This window comes from Myxine glutinosa, chromosome 6, assembly GCF_964187855.1.
Source record: "Myxine glutinosa chromosome 6, kmMyxGlut1.1, whole genome shotgun sequence".
NCBI classification, from domain to species: Eukaryota; Metazoa; Chordata; class Myxini; order Myxiniformes; family Myxinidae; genus Myxine; species Myxine glutinosa.
In genome coordinates this window covers 5733840-5750773 of record NC_136266.1, presented here as the reverse complement: position 1 = coordinate 5750773, position 16934 = coordinate 5733840, and the positions used below count along the sequence as shown (strand labels likewise).

The 16934-nt window shown below is 42.7% G+C and overlaps 1 protein-coding gene across 1 annotated transcript in view; it reads right to left on the bottom strand.

Annotated features, from left to right (window-relative positions):
* Positions 1-16934, bottom strand: part of LOC144892559 (P2X purinoceptor 4-like) — a 218736-nt gene that overhangs the window by 157328 nt on the left and 44474 nt on the right. The window contains exons 3-7 of the mRNA XM_078779581.1: positions 16657-16819; positions 16391-16462; positions 12624-12699; positions 10038-10131; positions 9741-9824 (exon numbers count right to left, since the gene is read on the bottom strand). Coding sequence (XP_078635707.1) covers positions 9741-9824; positions 10038-10131; positions 12624-12699; positions 16391-16462; positions 16657-16819 — 489 coding nt within the window. The remainder of the gene's footprint in view (positions 1-9740; positions 9825-10037; positions 10132-12623; positions 12700-16390; positions 16463-16656; positions 16820-16934) is intronic.

Genomic DNA, 16934 nt, shown 5'->3' with positions numbered 1-16934 from the left:
TGGCAGTTCGTGGCATTGACCGTCAGTTGCAGAAGCAGATACAAGCAGAAACAGCGAAAAATAGAGCTCTCTGGCAGAGAATCCTAGATGTAACACTGCACCTGGCATCAAGGAATTTACCTTTCAGGGGTAAAACCAAAGACCAAGATGACATCCACAATGGTAATTTCCTCGGCACACTAGAGCTCTCGTCTCATTACGATCCACTGCTGGATGAGCACTTACAAAAAATCAGGGACAAAAAAAAAAAGGAACCAGGCTGACACATTATCTGAGCTGTGACACTCAAAATGAGTTCATGGAATTATGCGGCAAAAGAGTTTTGAAAAGAATTCCAAAGGAAAAGGAGGATGCTATTTATTATTCAGTTATCTGTGATGCTCCGCCAGATATTTCCCATGCTGAACAGAATGTTGCGCTGATAAGATATGTGAATGAAAACAAAGAAACATGACTGGGAGATCACTGAACGGTTTCTTGAATTCAAGGACTTTAACAAAAAGACAGGAAGTGAGATAGCAGAGAGGATTGAAAATGTGTTTCATGACCAAGGGATAGACATCGGAGATTGCAGAGGGCACGGATATGATAATGGGGCAAACATGTCGGGGAAAGTCAAGGGAGTCCAAGCCCAAATATTAAAGAAAAATCATCCGGCTACATTTTCACCTCGTGCCTCCCACACCTTAAATCTTGTAGGTGTGCAATGTGCACGCTGCAGAGTCAAGCCCAGATGTATCAACATTTTTTGGCTGCATCAATCGCCTTTACGCACTTATCAGTGCCGGCTCGGAGCGATGGGCCATCTACAAAGAGAAAACAGGTTGCTCTTTGCATCGCCTCTCTGATACAGGCTGGAGTGCAAGGATTGAAGCTGTTAAACCTGTAGAAAAACACCTATCTTGTGTCGTCAAGGCCCTTGGTAGCATACTCATGACAAGCAGTCTCACCAGTGAGGCCAGACCAGAAGCTGGTGGTTTGAAGAACTACTTCATGTCATTCAACGCTATTGTCCTCCTCACGGTCTGGCTGAAAGTACCACAATGCATTGAGGACAGCAATGTGATTCTCCAGTCAGGAAAAATCTCACTCGACACAGAGGCAGCCAATGTCAGAGCCTTAAAGGAGGAGATGCAGGCTCTTGGAGACAGATCGGAGTCTCTCCTGTCTGAGGCAACACTGATTGCTACACAAATGGATGTTGAACCTCAATTTAGCAAGGAACGCAGCCAGCCGCCAGAGGAAAAGGAAGAGATTCCATGATGAGACCTCTGAAGAGGAGACAGCTCCGGACAGTGCAGCAACGGTGTTTAGAAACACAGTGTTTTTTACAGCTATGGACAACATCATAGGTGACTTGGACACGGGGTTCCACACCACTGCACAAATTGTAGAAGAATTTTCTGCTGTTCTGAAAGTTGGGCAGATTAGTGAGGATAAAGTCCCTTCTGTGTGCCAACCACTGATCATTAAGTATTCCAGAGATCTTACACCTGAGTTTCAAAATGAAGTAAGACACCTGAACACAGTATATGCTGCCACTTTCCCCCCGAACTCGTCCCCTCTTGGTCTCCTGAATGCAATTTGCAAGATGCAGCTGCAAAGCATTTTTGGAGAAGTGTGCATTGCTTTACGTATATTTTGCACACTGCGTGTGACTGTTGCTGGTGGCGAGAGATCTTTCAGAAAGCTAAAACTGATATATAAAAACTATTTGAGGTCCACCATGTCCCAGGACAGGCTTTGCAGTCTTGCCATGCTGTCCATTGAAAGTCAGTTGACTAGAAAGCTGGACTTCAAAGTCTTGATCAGTGACTTTGCCAGCAACAAGGCCCGGCGCTGCGCTCTTGGTGTGCAAGGCTGAGCAGGGACCAGTGATAACTAAATGGCATGGCGATGGATATTGGATCATTACACTTGGTATGTATCATACAGATCATACAGACTTGTATGTACACTCTGCTGCTGATTTTATTATTTTGTTTGTTATATCATTCCATAGATGATAATGTTAATTTATTTTAATTGAAGAGGTTAATGTATGTTGTAATTCTTACCATTAAAATTACATTTAGACTGTAAAAATGGCCTTTAGCACATTTCTTGTGTGGGTATCAGTCTTGCATCAAATAGTGAATTCCATACTGTACGCAGAAATATGAGCGTTGGTTCAACCTCCTGGAAAAAATGTCGGGGAAAAAATGTGCGCGCGCGCTTCATCGGGGCCCATTGGGATATCTGTTCATGGGGCTCAAAATCCCTGGCGGCGCCGCTGTCAATAGCGTTTTGAGGGTCTTCAGGGGTTCCAAGTTTGAAGCGGTCTTAAAGGACTAAAAAAGCAAAAGTAGTAAAAGGATGAAAAGGATGAAAAGGATGAAAGGGACTAAAAAGGATGAAAAAGACTAAAAAGACTCGAAAGGATGGGTAGGGCACAAGCACTGTCACCTGTCTGCCCACACCCCAAAACTCTGTCCTCCTCTCCCCCTTTTTTTCCAGTTATTTTAAACAAGAGAGCATTAATGACATTAAGAGGTTAAAATTTAATCAAGAGATTTAATTAAATAATGATTGAGATCAAATTAAATTAAGAGGTTAAAATGAAATAACGAGGAAACATCGATGACGGAATCTCACAATATGTGATGGACATACAAACATCGATTGCATTTTAAGTTAATTGGATAATTATCTCAAGACCTGGATGAGAATTTAAAAAAGGACTCCATTATTAGCCCCCATTGGACTTGGTCCAAAACAGAGGCTTATGGATTGGGTCTCGTCCGTCTGTCCGTCCATCTGCAACCATATCTCAGAGATGTATGGACCAATTTTGTTCATACTTGACGCAAAGACAAAACATGCCGGTGTACATATGTACATCATTTTGTTTTGCGATGCGCTCAAATATGGCCGACTGGCGGCCATTTTAGTTGTAAAAACAAACAAACCGATATTGAACACATCCTCAAACATTTCTCGGATATCCATTTACTAATCTTGTTCAAACTTGGCACAGATAATGAATGACAGCTTACGTATGCACGTCATTTTTTTCGAAATCAGATCCAAGATGGCTGACTTCCGGCCATTTTGTTACTTAAAAATGTACCCAACCATTTTGTGAACATGCATAGTCCCCATTTGTTTAAACTTGGCACAAGCACAGTACATGATGGCATACACGTGTGCCTCACTTTCTTTTGTGATCTTGTCAAAGTTGGCCGACTGGTAGACTGGCGGCCATTTTAGTTGTAAAAAAAAACCAATATTGACCACATCCTCAACCATCTATTTTCTCTCATCTATCTATAATTCCAGCAATCTCTGTGTGTCTGTCTGTGTGTCTGTGTGTCTGTGTGTCTGTGTGTCTGTGTGTTTGTCTGTGACCGCTGTTTCTCGACAACCACGGGTCCGATATACTTGAAACTTGCCAGGTATATTGCTGGGGACCCGAGGATGTGCCTTTTCAAGGTTTGAAATTAATCGGACAAGTACCTACCGAGCTATGTCCAAAAAACGCTTCAACCAATCAGAGAGCAGCGAGCTATCACGTGTGCCGAACCGTTAATGCAATGCAAGCGTTAATGCGTTAATGCAAGGCTTTTCTTTTTTTCCCTCTTCTCTTTCTACTTTTCCTTGCGATTAAATTGCAAACAGCCAAAATACGTTGGCGCTAATTGAATAATTGGCCATTAACACTAAAATAATCGTAACTGCGATATGCCAACTTCCGGACAGTGCAGCCTTCCCTGTTGTTGTTGTTTGCAGCAGCTGTTTGCAGCAAGGCAAGGCTTTTCTTTTTTTCCCTCTTCTCTTTCTACTTTGCCTTGCGATTAAATTGCAAACAGCCAAAATACGTTGGCGCTAATTGAATAATTGGGCATTATGTTTTACAACTAATAAAAACGAATTTGCGATTCATTCGCTTTCCTGCGCGTTTGTGTACGCGATGGCGATTTCTTTACCAAACTCCGGAAGCCGTTCGCTTTGGACCGAACCATTGCATGTAAATAGAGGGGGGGGATTGTCACCACTCGCAAGCCGTTCGCTTTGGACCAAACCATTTCATGTAAATAGGGGGGGGGATATAATTTTAGATATATATATAGTACGGGCATGCCCTAGTATATTATAACACCCTTTTCTTCTTTTCGTACAAAAGGATGCTTTCGTCTTGCTCACCAAATCTATTCATTCCAAATAATATATATAATACCATCTCTTACAGTTCCTCCTTTCTACATTCCCTAAACTATCCAGAACTCCATCCCTCCTCCAGTGTCCTCAAACGTATTTTTGACTCGAAGGTCTCAAACTCATTTTGCAAAAAATGTTCGTTTCCCATGAATCGTACACTTTTCAAAATCCAATCTCACCCCTCCCCTCCAAATCCTCCCCATCACCCATCCCTTTCAAATCTCCCCCCTTGCCCCTTCCCTCCCCTCCCTCTTAAACTCCCCCCACACCCCTCCCCTCCGAGACTCTCCCTCGCTCCTCCCCTCCTAGACTCCCCTCTCACCCCTCCTCCTCAAAGCATCCTCCCTGCTTCTTCCCCCTTCCAACTTTCACCTTCATCTCCCCAAACCTTCTGCCTCGCTCTTCCCCCTCCTCAAATAACACCTCACTGTGCCTCACCCAATCTCCATCAAACCTTTTGTCCGCCCCATTCTTCCCTTTCTCCAAGCTATTCTGAAATCTCTGAAATCTCTGACACACCTTCAACAGCTCTCCCTACCTCTTCCTCCTCTTCCACATCTTACCCTACCCCTCCCCCCCCCCCCCCCTGTTCTGGACCCGATGCTCCCCCTTCCTCTTCATTAACGGTATGGACCTCAAACATCCGGGGCCTTCGCTCAAACTTGACTGACCTCTCCATACAGGTTGCTTCTGACAAACCAGATGTGATCTGCTTAACAGAAACTTTCCTCCTTCATGATGTCTCTGATGCCTTGGTATCTCTCCCAGGTTACTCCCTCCTCCGGCATGATAGACCTGAGCCTCGTCCTGGAGGTGGGGTTGCTATCTTTATAAAAAACACTCTTCCTCACTCGCCCTCCACTGCCCTCTCTCCACCTCACCCCCAGGAATACCTTTGGCTACGGCTTCCCCTTCGCTCCCACCTTTTGTTCATATGTGTGTTGTACCGTCCACCAAACAGCGATGACTCCATCTACATCTCACTGTCTGATAATATGGACCAACTTCTATCTACCCATCCCAACTCTCTCTTCCTCATATGTGGTGATTTCAATTGTCACCATGCCAGTTGGCTGGGTGTGGGTACCTCTCTCACCAGCCATGGCTCTTCAGCAAAGGACTTCTGCGACTCACTGGGACTGACACAATCTGTCAATTTCCCGACCCGGATCTCAGTCAACGGAGCATCTTCTCTTCTGGATTTGGTTATGACAAACTTCCCTGAAAATGTCTGCTGCTCTTCTTCTGCTCCAATCGGCTCATCTGATCATGTGCTTGTCAAAGTGGACATCTCTCTGACCATTCTCAGAGAGCCTCCCCAGCGTCGACGAGTCTGGCATTTCACTCAGGCCAACTGGCACGGTCTTCAAGCAGCCATCAATCATCTGGACTGGTCTCCCATCTCTACCGCCTCTGACATCAACTCATCCTGGGAATTCTTTCAAAGTAAATTGCTCTCTCTCATGCACAGATTTATACCATCTCGTCTTCAGTTGTCATACCCTTCCTCCCGTCCATGGTACACGGAATCTTGTGGTGAGGCTGTTGCCCTGAAACAACTTGCTTTCGTCTCCTGGAAAGCAAATCCAACGGAAGGAAATCTCATTTCCTTTCACAAAGCCCGAAACAAGTGTGTGTCCACCCTCAGGAGAGCCAGGAAACAATATCTCACCATTCTCAAGACCAAACTCTCTTATCTGTCTCCCTCTTCCAAATCCTGGTGGCGTCTGGTCAAATCTGTTTCTGGTGTTTGTTCCCCCTCCATCCCCTCCCTCACCTCAAACGGCTTAACGGCTGACTCCGCACGTGAAAAAGCTGAATGCCTCAACTCTGTGTTTGCCTCTAAATCTTGTGTCCCAAACCCATCCCTCTCTGTACCCACCGTACCCAGTCGTACCCAGCTGCTCCTGGACTCTGTGTCCTTTCCTCCTGACAAGGTGGAAAAGTTTCTGTCAACCCTCGACTCTGATTCTGCAACTGGTCCTGACGGCATCAGCCCAGGGGTCCTAAAATCATGTTCTTCTGCTCTTTCACTCCCTCTTTCTGTTCTCTTCACCCTCTCTTTTGCTCAAGGTCATCTGCCATCTGCTTGGAAATCAGCCAACATCACCGGTTTGCACAAAAAAGGTGCAAAAACAGATCCCAGCAACTACAGACCAATCAGCCTTCTCCCAATTATCAGCAAAGTCATGGAATCCATCATTGCTTCAGATATTAAATCTTTCCTCTTCTCCAATGGCTTGATCTCTGATCATCAATTTGGTTTCAGACCTGGTCACTCTACTCTGGACATGCTGCTTCTGCTTTCTCAACAATGGATGGAGGTCCTCAACGCCAAACAGGAAATTAGAGCTGTCTCCCTTGACATTTCACGTGCCTTTGATACGGTCTGGCACCCTGCTCTGCTCACCAAACTCTCCTCCTTTGGTATCCATGGAAATCTCCACGCATGGCTGGCGGACTTCCTCTCTGGTCGTAGTCAACGTGTGGCCCTGAATGGGTTTCTCTCATCTCCTCTTCCTGTTCAGGCTGGAGTTCCCCAAGGTAGTGTTCTGGGCCCTGTGCTTTTTCTGGTCTTCATCAATGATCTCTCTGACTCTCTTGAAAATCCTCTCTATCTCTTTGCTGACGACTCTACTCTCCGTCGCTCCATTCCTCATCCCTCAGATCGGCAGTCTGCAGCCTCCTCACTCTCTGCAGACCTGGACAAAATCACAGACTGGTCAAACAAGTGGAACATGTCTTTCAATCCTGACAAATCTCACACTCTTACAATGTCTCTCCGAAAGGACAAACTGGACAACCCTCCCATCTACTTTCTCAACAATCCTCTCCAAGAAGTTCTGTCGCTCAAGCTTTTGGGTCTCACTATCTGCCATGTTCTTTCTTGGGAAAACCACATTTCCAAGCTGGCCTCCAAAGCCAGTCGCCGACTGGGCATCCTCCGTCGTGTGAAGTCCTTCCTTGGCACACCTGAGCTCCTCACCACATACAAGGCTTTCATCCGCAGCTCAATGGAATACTGTTCCCCCCTCTGGGCTGGTGCTCCTGCCTCACACCTTGCTCGGCTTCACGCTGTTGAGGCCAAAGCTTTCAGAATCATTGGAATCTCCTGCGATGTAGTCAACACCGAGGGCCTTTCACTCACTCACCGCAGGCAGGTTGGTGGTCTTTCTGTCTTCTACCGACTCCTCTCCGGCCTTGCTCCCCCAGCTCTCTCTGTGCTCTGTCCCCCCAATATTCCTTCAGGTCGCACAAGATCTGCCTGCAACCCTCTTATGGTTAAACTGCCAAAGTCTAGGCTCTCTGCTCACCTTCACTCTTTCATTCCCCTTTTCTCCCGCCTCTGGAACAAACTCCCCCACTCCCTTCAATCCCACTCCTCCCTCCAGGTCTTTAAAACAGCTGCTCACCACCATCTCTTATCTTCCCCCATCGAAAACCTTGATCTTTTCTACCCCCGGTAATTCACCCCAGAGTCCTTGCAGTGTTCATATGTTTTATTCCTCTCCCACCTCCCCCCCAAGTCCTCCCGATGTCCCTGCTCTCAAATGTTGTGTTTGTGTCCTTCCCCCCCTTCCCCCTCTCTTTTGTGTCCTTCCCCCTCTCTCCCCATCTTGTCTGCCGCTCCCCTTGTTTTTTGTGTTTTGTGTGTCGGTTTGTCTTTTTGTGTGATTAATGTTAGCTCTTTCACGAGCCTCGATCTTGTATACAAAAAAAAAAAAAAAAAATCTCTCGGAATGCATTTACCGATCTTGTTCAAATTTGGCACACAGATAATGAATGATATGCACTTCATTTGTTTTCGAGATCAGATCCAGAATGGCCGACTGGCGGCCATCTTGTTACTTAAACATGTCCCCACAATTTCTCAGACATGCATGGACTGATTTTGTTCAAACTTGAGGCAAAGACAATGCATGAGAGTATGTATACACATGCAGAAGATTTTGTTTTGTAATCCAACCAAAGATGGCCGACTGATGGCATTTAACTCTGTACAGCAAAAGTACTAAAACCACAAGGGCTATGACATTTTATGTCTTTTTCTTCTTGTTAGTATTAATATTTATTTGTAATAACATCAATATGATGCTATTATATTTCGTGTTGTTGGTACTTTTGCTATTAGAAGCAGCCTTGGAAAAACGCCACGATAAAGCAATCCTAACATCGATATACACCTCAACATCCAACACCACTGGCGGGGAAAACCCCCTTCACACCCTTCGGGAGACGGAATATATTATTAGTGTTAATATTGTTTTGTAATAACATCAATATTATGCTATTATTATTATAAATGTTGTTGTTACGTTTGGTATGAGAAGCAGCCTAGGAAAAACACCACGATAAAGCTATCTTATCATGGATGTACACCTCAACACGCAACCCGCTTTGCGGGAAACACCCCCTTGTGTTGAAAGGCGGGGAGGAGTTGTTAAATCGCTACAACCTCCATCATGTGACTTTCAATCAAGCCTTGTTGAGATTGGATAAGTAGCAATTAAATGTATCGTGGTCAAAAATCATCAGACAGACAGACAGACACCAAATTGAGTATTTTAGTTTGATGAAGATGTGATGCAGAAGAAGCGACAGGGGAAATATGATGGAGTAGACGAGACGGGGTGGGGGGAAGATGCGACAGGGGAGACGAGACAGGTTGGACAAGACAGAGGAGATGCGACAGGGGAGATGTGACAAGGGAGACGTGACAGAAGAGACGCGACGGGGCGACGAGACGGGGAGAAGCAACATTGGGAGACGTGACCGGGGTGGTGCGACTTTGGGAGACGTGACGGGGGAGACGAGACGGGGGAGAAGCGACAGGGGAGACAAGACGGGGGAGAAGCAACATTGGGAGACGTGACAGGGGAGGTGCGACTTTGGGAGATGCGACAGGGGAAACGAGACGGGGGAGAAGCAACATTGGGAGACGTGACAGGGGTGGTGCGACTTTGGGAGACGCGACGGGGGAGACGAGACGGGGGAGAAGCGACAGGGGAGACAAGACGGGGGAGAAGCAACATTGGGAGACGTGACAGGGGTGGTGCGACTTTGGGAGACGCGACGGGGGAGACAGGGGAGAAGCGACAGGGGAGACGAGACGAGACGGGGGAGAAGCAACATTGGGAGAAGCAACATTGGGAGACGTGACAGGGGAGGTGCGACTTTGGGAGATGCGACAGGGGAAACGAGACGGGGGAGAAGCAACATTGGGAGACGTGACAGGGGTGGTGCGACTTTGGGAGACGCGACGGGGGAGACAGGGGAGAAGCGACAGGGGAGACGAGACGAGACGGGGGAGAAGCAACATTGGGAGAAGCAACATTGGGAGAAGCAACATTGGGAGACGTGACAGGGGAGGTGAGACTTTGGGAGACGCGACAGGGGAGGTGAGACTTTGGGAGATGCGACAGGGAGACGAGACGAGACGGGGGAGAAGCAACATTGGGAGAAGCAACATTTGTCCGTGTGACTTTGGGAGACGTGACAGGGGGAAATGCAAAGATAGTGATGAAATTGTGTTTATTGTTTACTTCGAGAAATTGAATCGAGGAAAAGCGATGTTATTCTTGATGAAAAGTGTGAATTTCGCACTCTCATTCGAAGGCTTCTTCGTCCTGCAAGAACAGAGGTTTTGATTACAAACATTCAAACAATCTCAATTTTGTGTTTTGATAACGAGATTGATGTCATTGTGATTTTGTACAGAAATTGGTGTACATGTGGGCACCAAGGCAGGGGTGATTGTGGTTATAATGTGAGGTTGATATGATTGGGGATTTTTTGGTAAAATCCATTCAATGGTTTCATGGTGATTGTGCAGAACTCACTTGGAATCATCTTCATTTTCGACCGGGCACCAGGCAAATACTTCACAGGTTGAGATTTGTGCATTTCGCGGCACACAGCGGCCTGTCTTCACACCTACACAAATCGCAGCACCATGTAACCACAATTACCATGTAACCACAATTACCTTGAAACCACAATTACCATGCAACCACAATTACCATGTAACCACAATTACCATGTAACCACAATTACCATGTGACCACAATTACCTTGTAACCACAATTACCATGTAACCACAATTACCATGTAACCACAATTACCTTGTAACCACAATTACCATGTAACCACAATTACCATGTAACCACAATTACAATGTCACCACAATTACCTTGTAACCACAATTACCATGTAACCACAATTACCATGTAACCACAATTACCATGTAACCACAATTACCTTGTAACCACAATTACCATGTAACAACAATTACCATGTAACAACAATTACCATGTAACCACAATTACCTTGTAACCACAATTACCATGTAACCACAATTACCATGTAACCACAATTACCTTGTAACCACAATTACCATGTAACCACAATTACCATGTAACCACAATTACCATGTAACCACAATTACCATGTGACCACAATTACCTTGTAACCACAATTACCATGTAACCACAATTACCATGTAACCACAATTACCTTGTAACCACAATTACCATGTAACCACAATTACCATGTGACCACAATTACCTTGTAACCACAATTACCATGTAACCACAATTACCATGTAACCACAATTACCTTGTAACCACAATTACCATGTAACCACAATTACCATGTAACCACAATTACAATGTCACCACAATTACCTTGTAACCACAATTACCATGTAACCACAATTACCATGTAACCACAATTACCATGTAACCACAATTACCTTGTAACCACAATTACCATGTAACAACAATTACCATGTAACAACAATTACCATGTAACCACAATTACCTTGTAACCACAATTACCATGTAACCACAATTACCATGTAACCACAATTACCTTGTAACCACAATTACCATGTAACCACAATTACCATGTAACCACAATTACCATGTGACCACAATTACCTTGTAACCACAATTACCATGTAACCACAATTACCATGTAACCACAATTACCTTGTAACCACAATTACCATGTAACCACAATTACCATGTAACCACAATTACCATGCAACCACAATTACCATGTGACCACAATTACCTTGTAACCACAATTACCTTGTAACCACAATTACCATGTAACCACAATTACCATGTAGCCACAATTACCATGTAACCACAATTACGTTGTAGCCACAATTACCATGTAACCACATTTACCATGTAACCACAATTACCATGTAACCACAATTACCATGTAACCACAATTACCATGTAACCAAAATTACCATGTAACCACAATTACCTTGTAACCACAATTACCATGTAGCCACAATTACCTTGTAACCACAATTACCATGTAACCACAATTACCATGTAACAACAATTACCATGTAACCACAATTACCATGTGACCACAATTACCGTGTAACCACAATTACCATGTAACAACAATTTCCATGTAACCACAATTTCCATGTAACCACAATTACCATGTAACCACAATTACCATGTAACCACAATTACAATGTCACCACAATTACCTTGTAACCACAATTACCATGTGACCACAATTACCGTGTAACCACAATTACCATGTAACAACAATTTCCATGTAACCACAATTACCATGTAACCACAATTACCATGTGACCACAATTACCGTGTAACCACAATTACCATGTAACAACAATTACAATGTAACCACAATTACCATGTAACCACAATTACCATGTGACCACAATTACCATGTAACCACAATTACCTTGTAACCACAATTACCATGTATCCACAATTACCATGTAACCACAATTACCTTGTAACCACAATTACCATGTAACCACAAAACACCCCGATGACCCAAAACACCCTGAAGACCCAAAACATCCCGAAGACCCAAAACACCCCGAAGACCCAAAACACCATGAAGACCCAAAACACCCCGAAGACCCAAAACACCCAGAAGACCCAAAACACCCCGAAGACCAAAAAGATCCCGAAGACCCAAAAGACCTCAAAGACCAAAAATACCCCGAAGACCCAAAAGACCCCGAAGACCCAAAAAGACCAAAAGACCCTTAAAGACCAAGAAGAACCAAAAGAACCTTAAGAACCAAAAGCCCCTGAAGACCCCGAAGACCCAAAAGACACCAAAGACCCAAAAGACACCAAAGACCCTTAAGACCCAAAAGCCTCTGAAGACACCAAAGACTCAAAAGACCCTGAAGACCCAAAACACCTCAAAGACCCAAAATACCCTTAAAGGCCCAGAGGATCCAAAATACCCTGAAGACCCAAATGGCCATGAAGACCCAAAACACCATGAAACCCAAAAGACACCGAAATGGTCAAAGATGCCTAACCCTCTGAAACGACGTGTGGTGAGGCGTGCGGAGCACGCCGAGTCACGCTAGTTTGACATAATAAAGGTGAGGATCAATGGGCGGCACTTACCAGAGAACAAAAAGTCGAGATCCCCAGGGAGGCAGTCGGTGTCATTTTTGCAGATGGCTCTCGGAATGCTTTCTACCTGTAAATGAACACGTGAGACAATGTTGGTGTCCTTGGAGGTGAAGAAAACGAGAAAAACAACCTCAAGGTGGGAAGTTCATATCGTTTTGAATCAAATATTCTGGAAACCAAGGTACACGTCTCTATCAGATCATCAGAAAAACTCACCTGGCTCATCAACAAATTTCAGGAAAGGGGGTAACCTGCCTGACTTGCCTGGTATGGTCTTACCTGTGACGAGAGTCCACACTTTGTGTTTGACTCTTAAAAACCAATGTGAGATGGAGACCAAACCTCACTCATCCTCCTGATTAAATAAAAATAAGGTTTAAGTAAAAGGATCCTTCCTCAATTATTCAGTAGCATGCGTACGCATCCTCCAATGTGATTTCTAATGTATGGAGGATCCAAACCCCCAGATAATTACATCTGTAGGGTTTTCACACGATTATCACAAGCAATGCTGAATGTACGAGTTCCTATGTCCTCACAAATCAAAGGTTCATAGTACACAAACTTCAATACGTTGTTCATTAACAACATATTGAACAAACCAGGAATCATGATCACAAGTACATCCGCGTGCGTACATGCGTGTACATGCGTACATGCAAAAAAAATACTAAAGAAATACAAAAAATTATATTTTAAAAATACCAAACATATACAAAAGAATGCAAAAAGAATACAAAAAAAATCCAAAGGAAAACAACAACTTAAAAACAGATTTAGTAGAACAGCCAAAAAATATTTTCTTCGTTTCAGATAAAAATTACATTTTAATTACATGTTAATAACGCCTCTTTACTGGAATATCAGGATTTTGCTTGGCCTGTACAACGTTCCCATCCAAACCCACTGTTATTGTTCCCATCTGAACTCCCTGTTATATTCCCATCTGAACCTTATGTTGTTGTTCCCATCTGAACCCAATGTTATATTCCCATCTGAACCTTATGTTATATTCCCATCTGAACCTTATGTTATTGTTCCCATTTGAACCCCCTGTTAGTGTTCCCATCTGAAACCCCTGTTATATTCCCATCTGAACCTTATGTTGTTGTTCCCATCTGAACCCAATGTTATATTCCCATCTGAACCTTATGTTATATTCCCATCTGAACCTTATGTTATTGTTCCCATTTGAACCCCCTGCTATTGTTCCCATCTGAACCCCCTGTTAGTGTTCCCATCTGAAACCCCTGTTATATTCCCATCTGAACCTTATGTTGTTGTTCCCATCTGAACCCAATGTTATATTCCCATCTGAACCTTATGTTATATTCCCATCTGAACCTTATGTTATTGTTCCCATCTGAACCCCCTGCTATTGTTCCCATCTGAACCCCCTGTTAGTGTTCCCATCTGAAACCCCTGTTATATTCCCATCTGAACCTTATGTTGTTGTTCCCATCTGAACCCCATGTTATATTCCCATCTGAACCTTATGTTGTTGTTCCCATCTGAACCCAATGTTATATTCCCATCTGAACCTTATGTTATATTCCCATCTGAACCTTATGTTATATTCCCATCTGAACCTTATGTTATATTCCCATCTGAACCTTATGTTATTGTTCCCATCTGAACCCCCTGCTATTGTTCCCATCTGAACCCCCTGTTAGTATTCCCATCTGAAACCGCTGTTATTGTTCCCGTCCTAACCCTTGGTTCAAGTCCCAAATGCCATACCGGTGTCTATTTGTCCATTATCTATGAATGTCCTCGTGATTCACATTAAAGTCCACAGGTGTCTGTCTACCTAATAACTTGTCCCTCCTACCGATGAGTCATGTACAAACTCCTCCATTAGTCCTAGATCAACAATGGGTCTTTTTTAAATTCATAAACGACCCTGAAGATTCAATATGGACCAAAACAAAACAATAAAAAAAACAAATGAACCATCAAGTCAAATTTACAAATATCCCATGAAAACCACAAAAAGTTGAATTTACAAATATCCCATGACAACCACAAAAAGTTGAATTTACAAATATCCCATGACAACCACAAAAAGTTGAATTTACAAATATCCCATGACAACCACAAAAAGTTGAATTTACAAATATCCCATGACAACCACAAAAAGTTGAATTTACAAATATCCCATGACAACCACAAAAAGTTGAATTTACAAATATCCCATGACAACCACAAAAAGTTGAATTTACAAATATCCCATGACAACCACAAAAAGTTGAAGTTACAAATATCCCATGACAACAACAAAAAAGTCAAATTTACAAATGTCCCATGACAACCGCAAAAAAGTCAAATTTAGAAATATCCCATGACAACCACAAAAAGTTGAATTTACAAATATCCCATGACAACCACAAAAAGTTGAATTTACAAATATCCCATGACAACCACAAAAAGTTGAATTTACAAATATCCCATGACAACAACAAAAAGTTGAATTTACAAATATCCCATGACAACCACAAAAAGTTGAATTTACAAATATTCCATGACAACCACAAAAAGTTGAATTTACAAATATCCCATGACAACCACAAAAAGTTGAATTTACAAATATCCCATGACAACCACAAAAAGTTGAAGTTACAAATATCCCATGACAACAACAAAAAAGTCAAATTTACAAATGTCCCATGACAACCGCAAAAAAGTCAAATTTAGAAATATCCCATGACAACCACAAAAAGTTGAATTTACAAATATCCCATGACAACCACAAAAAGTTGAATTTACAAATATCCCATGACAACCACAAAAAGTTGAATTTACAAATATCCCATGACAACAACAAAACGTTGAATTTACAAATATCCCATGACAACCACAAAAAGTTGAATTTACAAATATCCCATGACAACCACAAAAAGTTGAATTTACAAATATCCCATGACAACCACAAAAAGTTGAATTTACAAATATCCCATGACAACAACAAAAAGTTGAATTTACAAATATCCCATGACAACAACAAAAAAGTCAAATTTACAAATGTCCCATGACAACCGCAAAAAAGTCAAATTTACAAATATCCCATGACAACCACAAAAAGTTGAATTTACAAATATCCCATGACAACCACAAAAAGTCAAATTTACAAATATCCCATGACAACCACAAAAAGTTGAATTTACAAATATCCCATGACAACCACAAAAAGTTGAATTTACAAATATCCCATGACAACAACAAAAAAGTCAAATTTACAAATGTCCCATGACAACCGCAAAAAAGTCAAATTTACAAATGTCCCATGACAACCGCAAAAAAGTCAAATTTACAAATATCCCATGATAACCACAAAAAGTTGAATTTACAAATATCCCATGACAACCACAAAAAGTTGAATTTACAAATATCCCATGACAACCACAAAAAGTTGAATTTACAAATATCCCATGACAACCACAAAAAGTTGAATTTACAAATATCCCATGACAACAACAAAAAAGTCAAATTTACAAATAGCCCATGACAACCACAAAAAGTCAAATTTACAAATGTCCAATGACAACCACAAAAAAGTCAAATTTACAAATATCCCATGACAACAACAAAAAAGTCAAATTTACAAATAGCCCATGACAACCACAAAAAAGTCTAATTTACAAATATCCCATGACAACCACAAGAAGTTGAATTTACAAATATCCCATGACAACCACAAAAAGTGGAATTTACAAATATCCCAGACAGACAAAGGGGATCTCGTGTGTAAGGTAACTCACCTCGGGACATACACCCAGCTGCTGTCCCCTTGTCTCGTGAGTGTGAGTAATTACTGCAAAGCTCTGGGAACCCTGCAACAAAATGTTAAACAAACAACTTAGTCCCACCAAATACCTTTCATGAAACTTCATGTTTCACCGGTTGGTCAATGCTCGATGAGAGGTGGTTGTTGGAAAACGCTGCTCATTTGGTTGTTAATGATGACTTTTTATCAAATAGTTGACACTTATGTGATACGACCAAGGTGTACAGTCGCTATGAAAACCTGAGATGGTACGACGTATTCTGCTACATCCCACACCCGGGCTTTTCCACTTTCCACCATCGCGATGTCTCCTGTTGCAGCGACTCCCTTCAGCTTGGTCACCACAGACACTTCCTTCACCTCCTCCGTTGCTTGGTAGGCTTTCTCATGTATGAACACCCAGCTGGCAAATAACCCACCACAAAATATAAATAACAACCATATCACCAAATATCACACCAATCACAACCAAACATCACACCAACCACAACCAAACATCAAACTAATCACAACCAAGC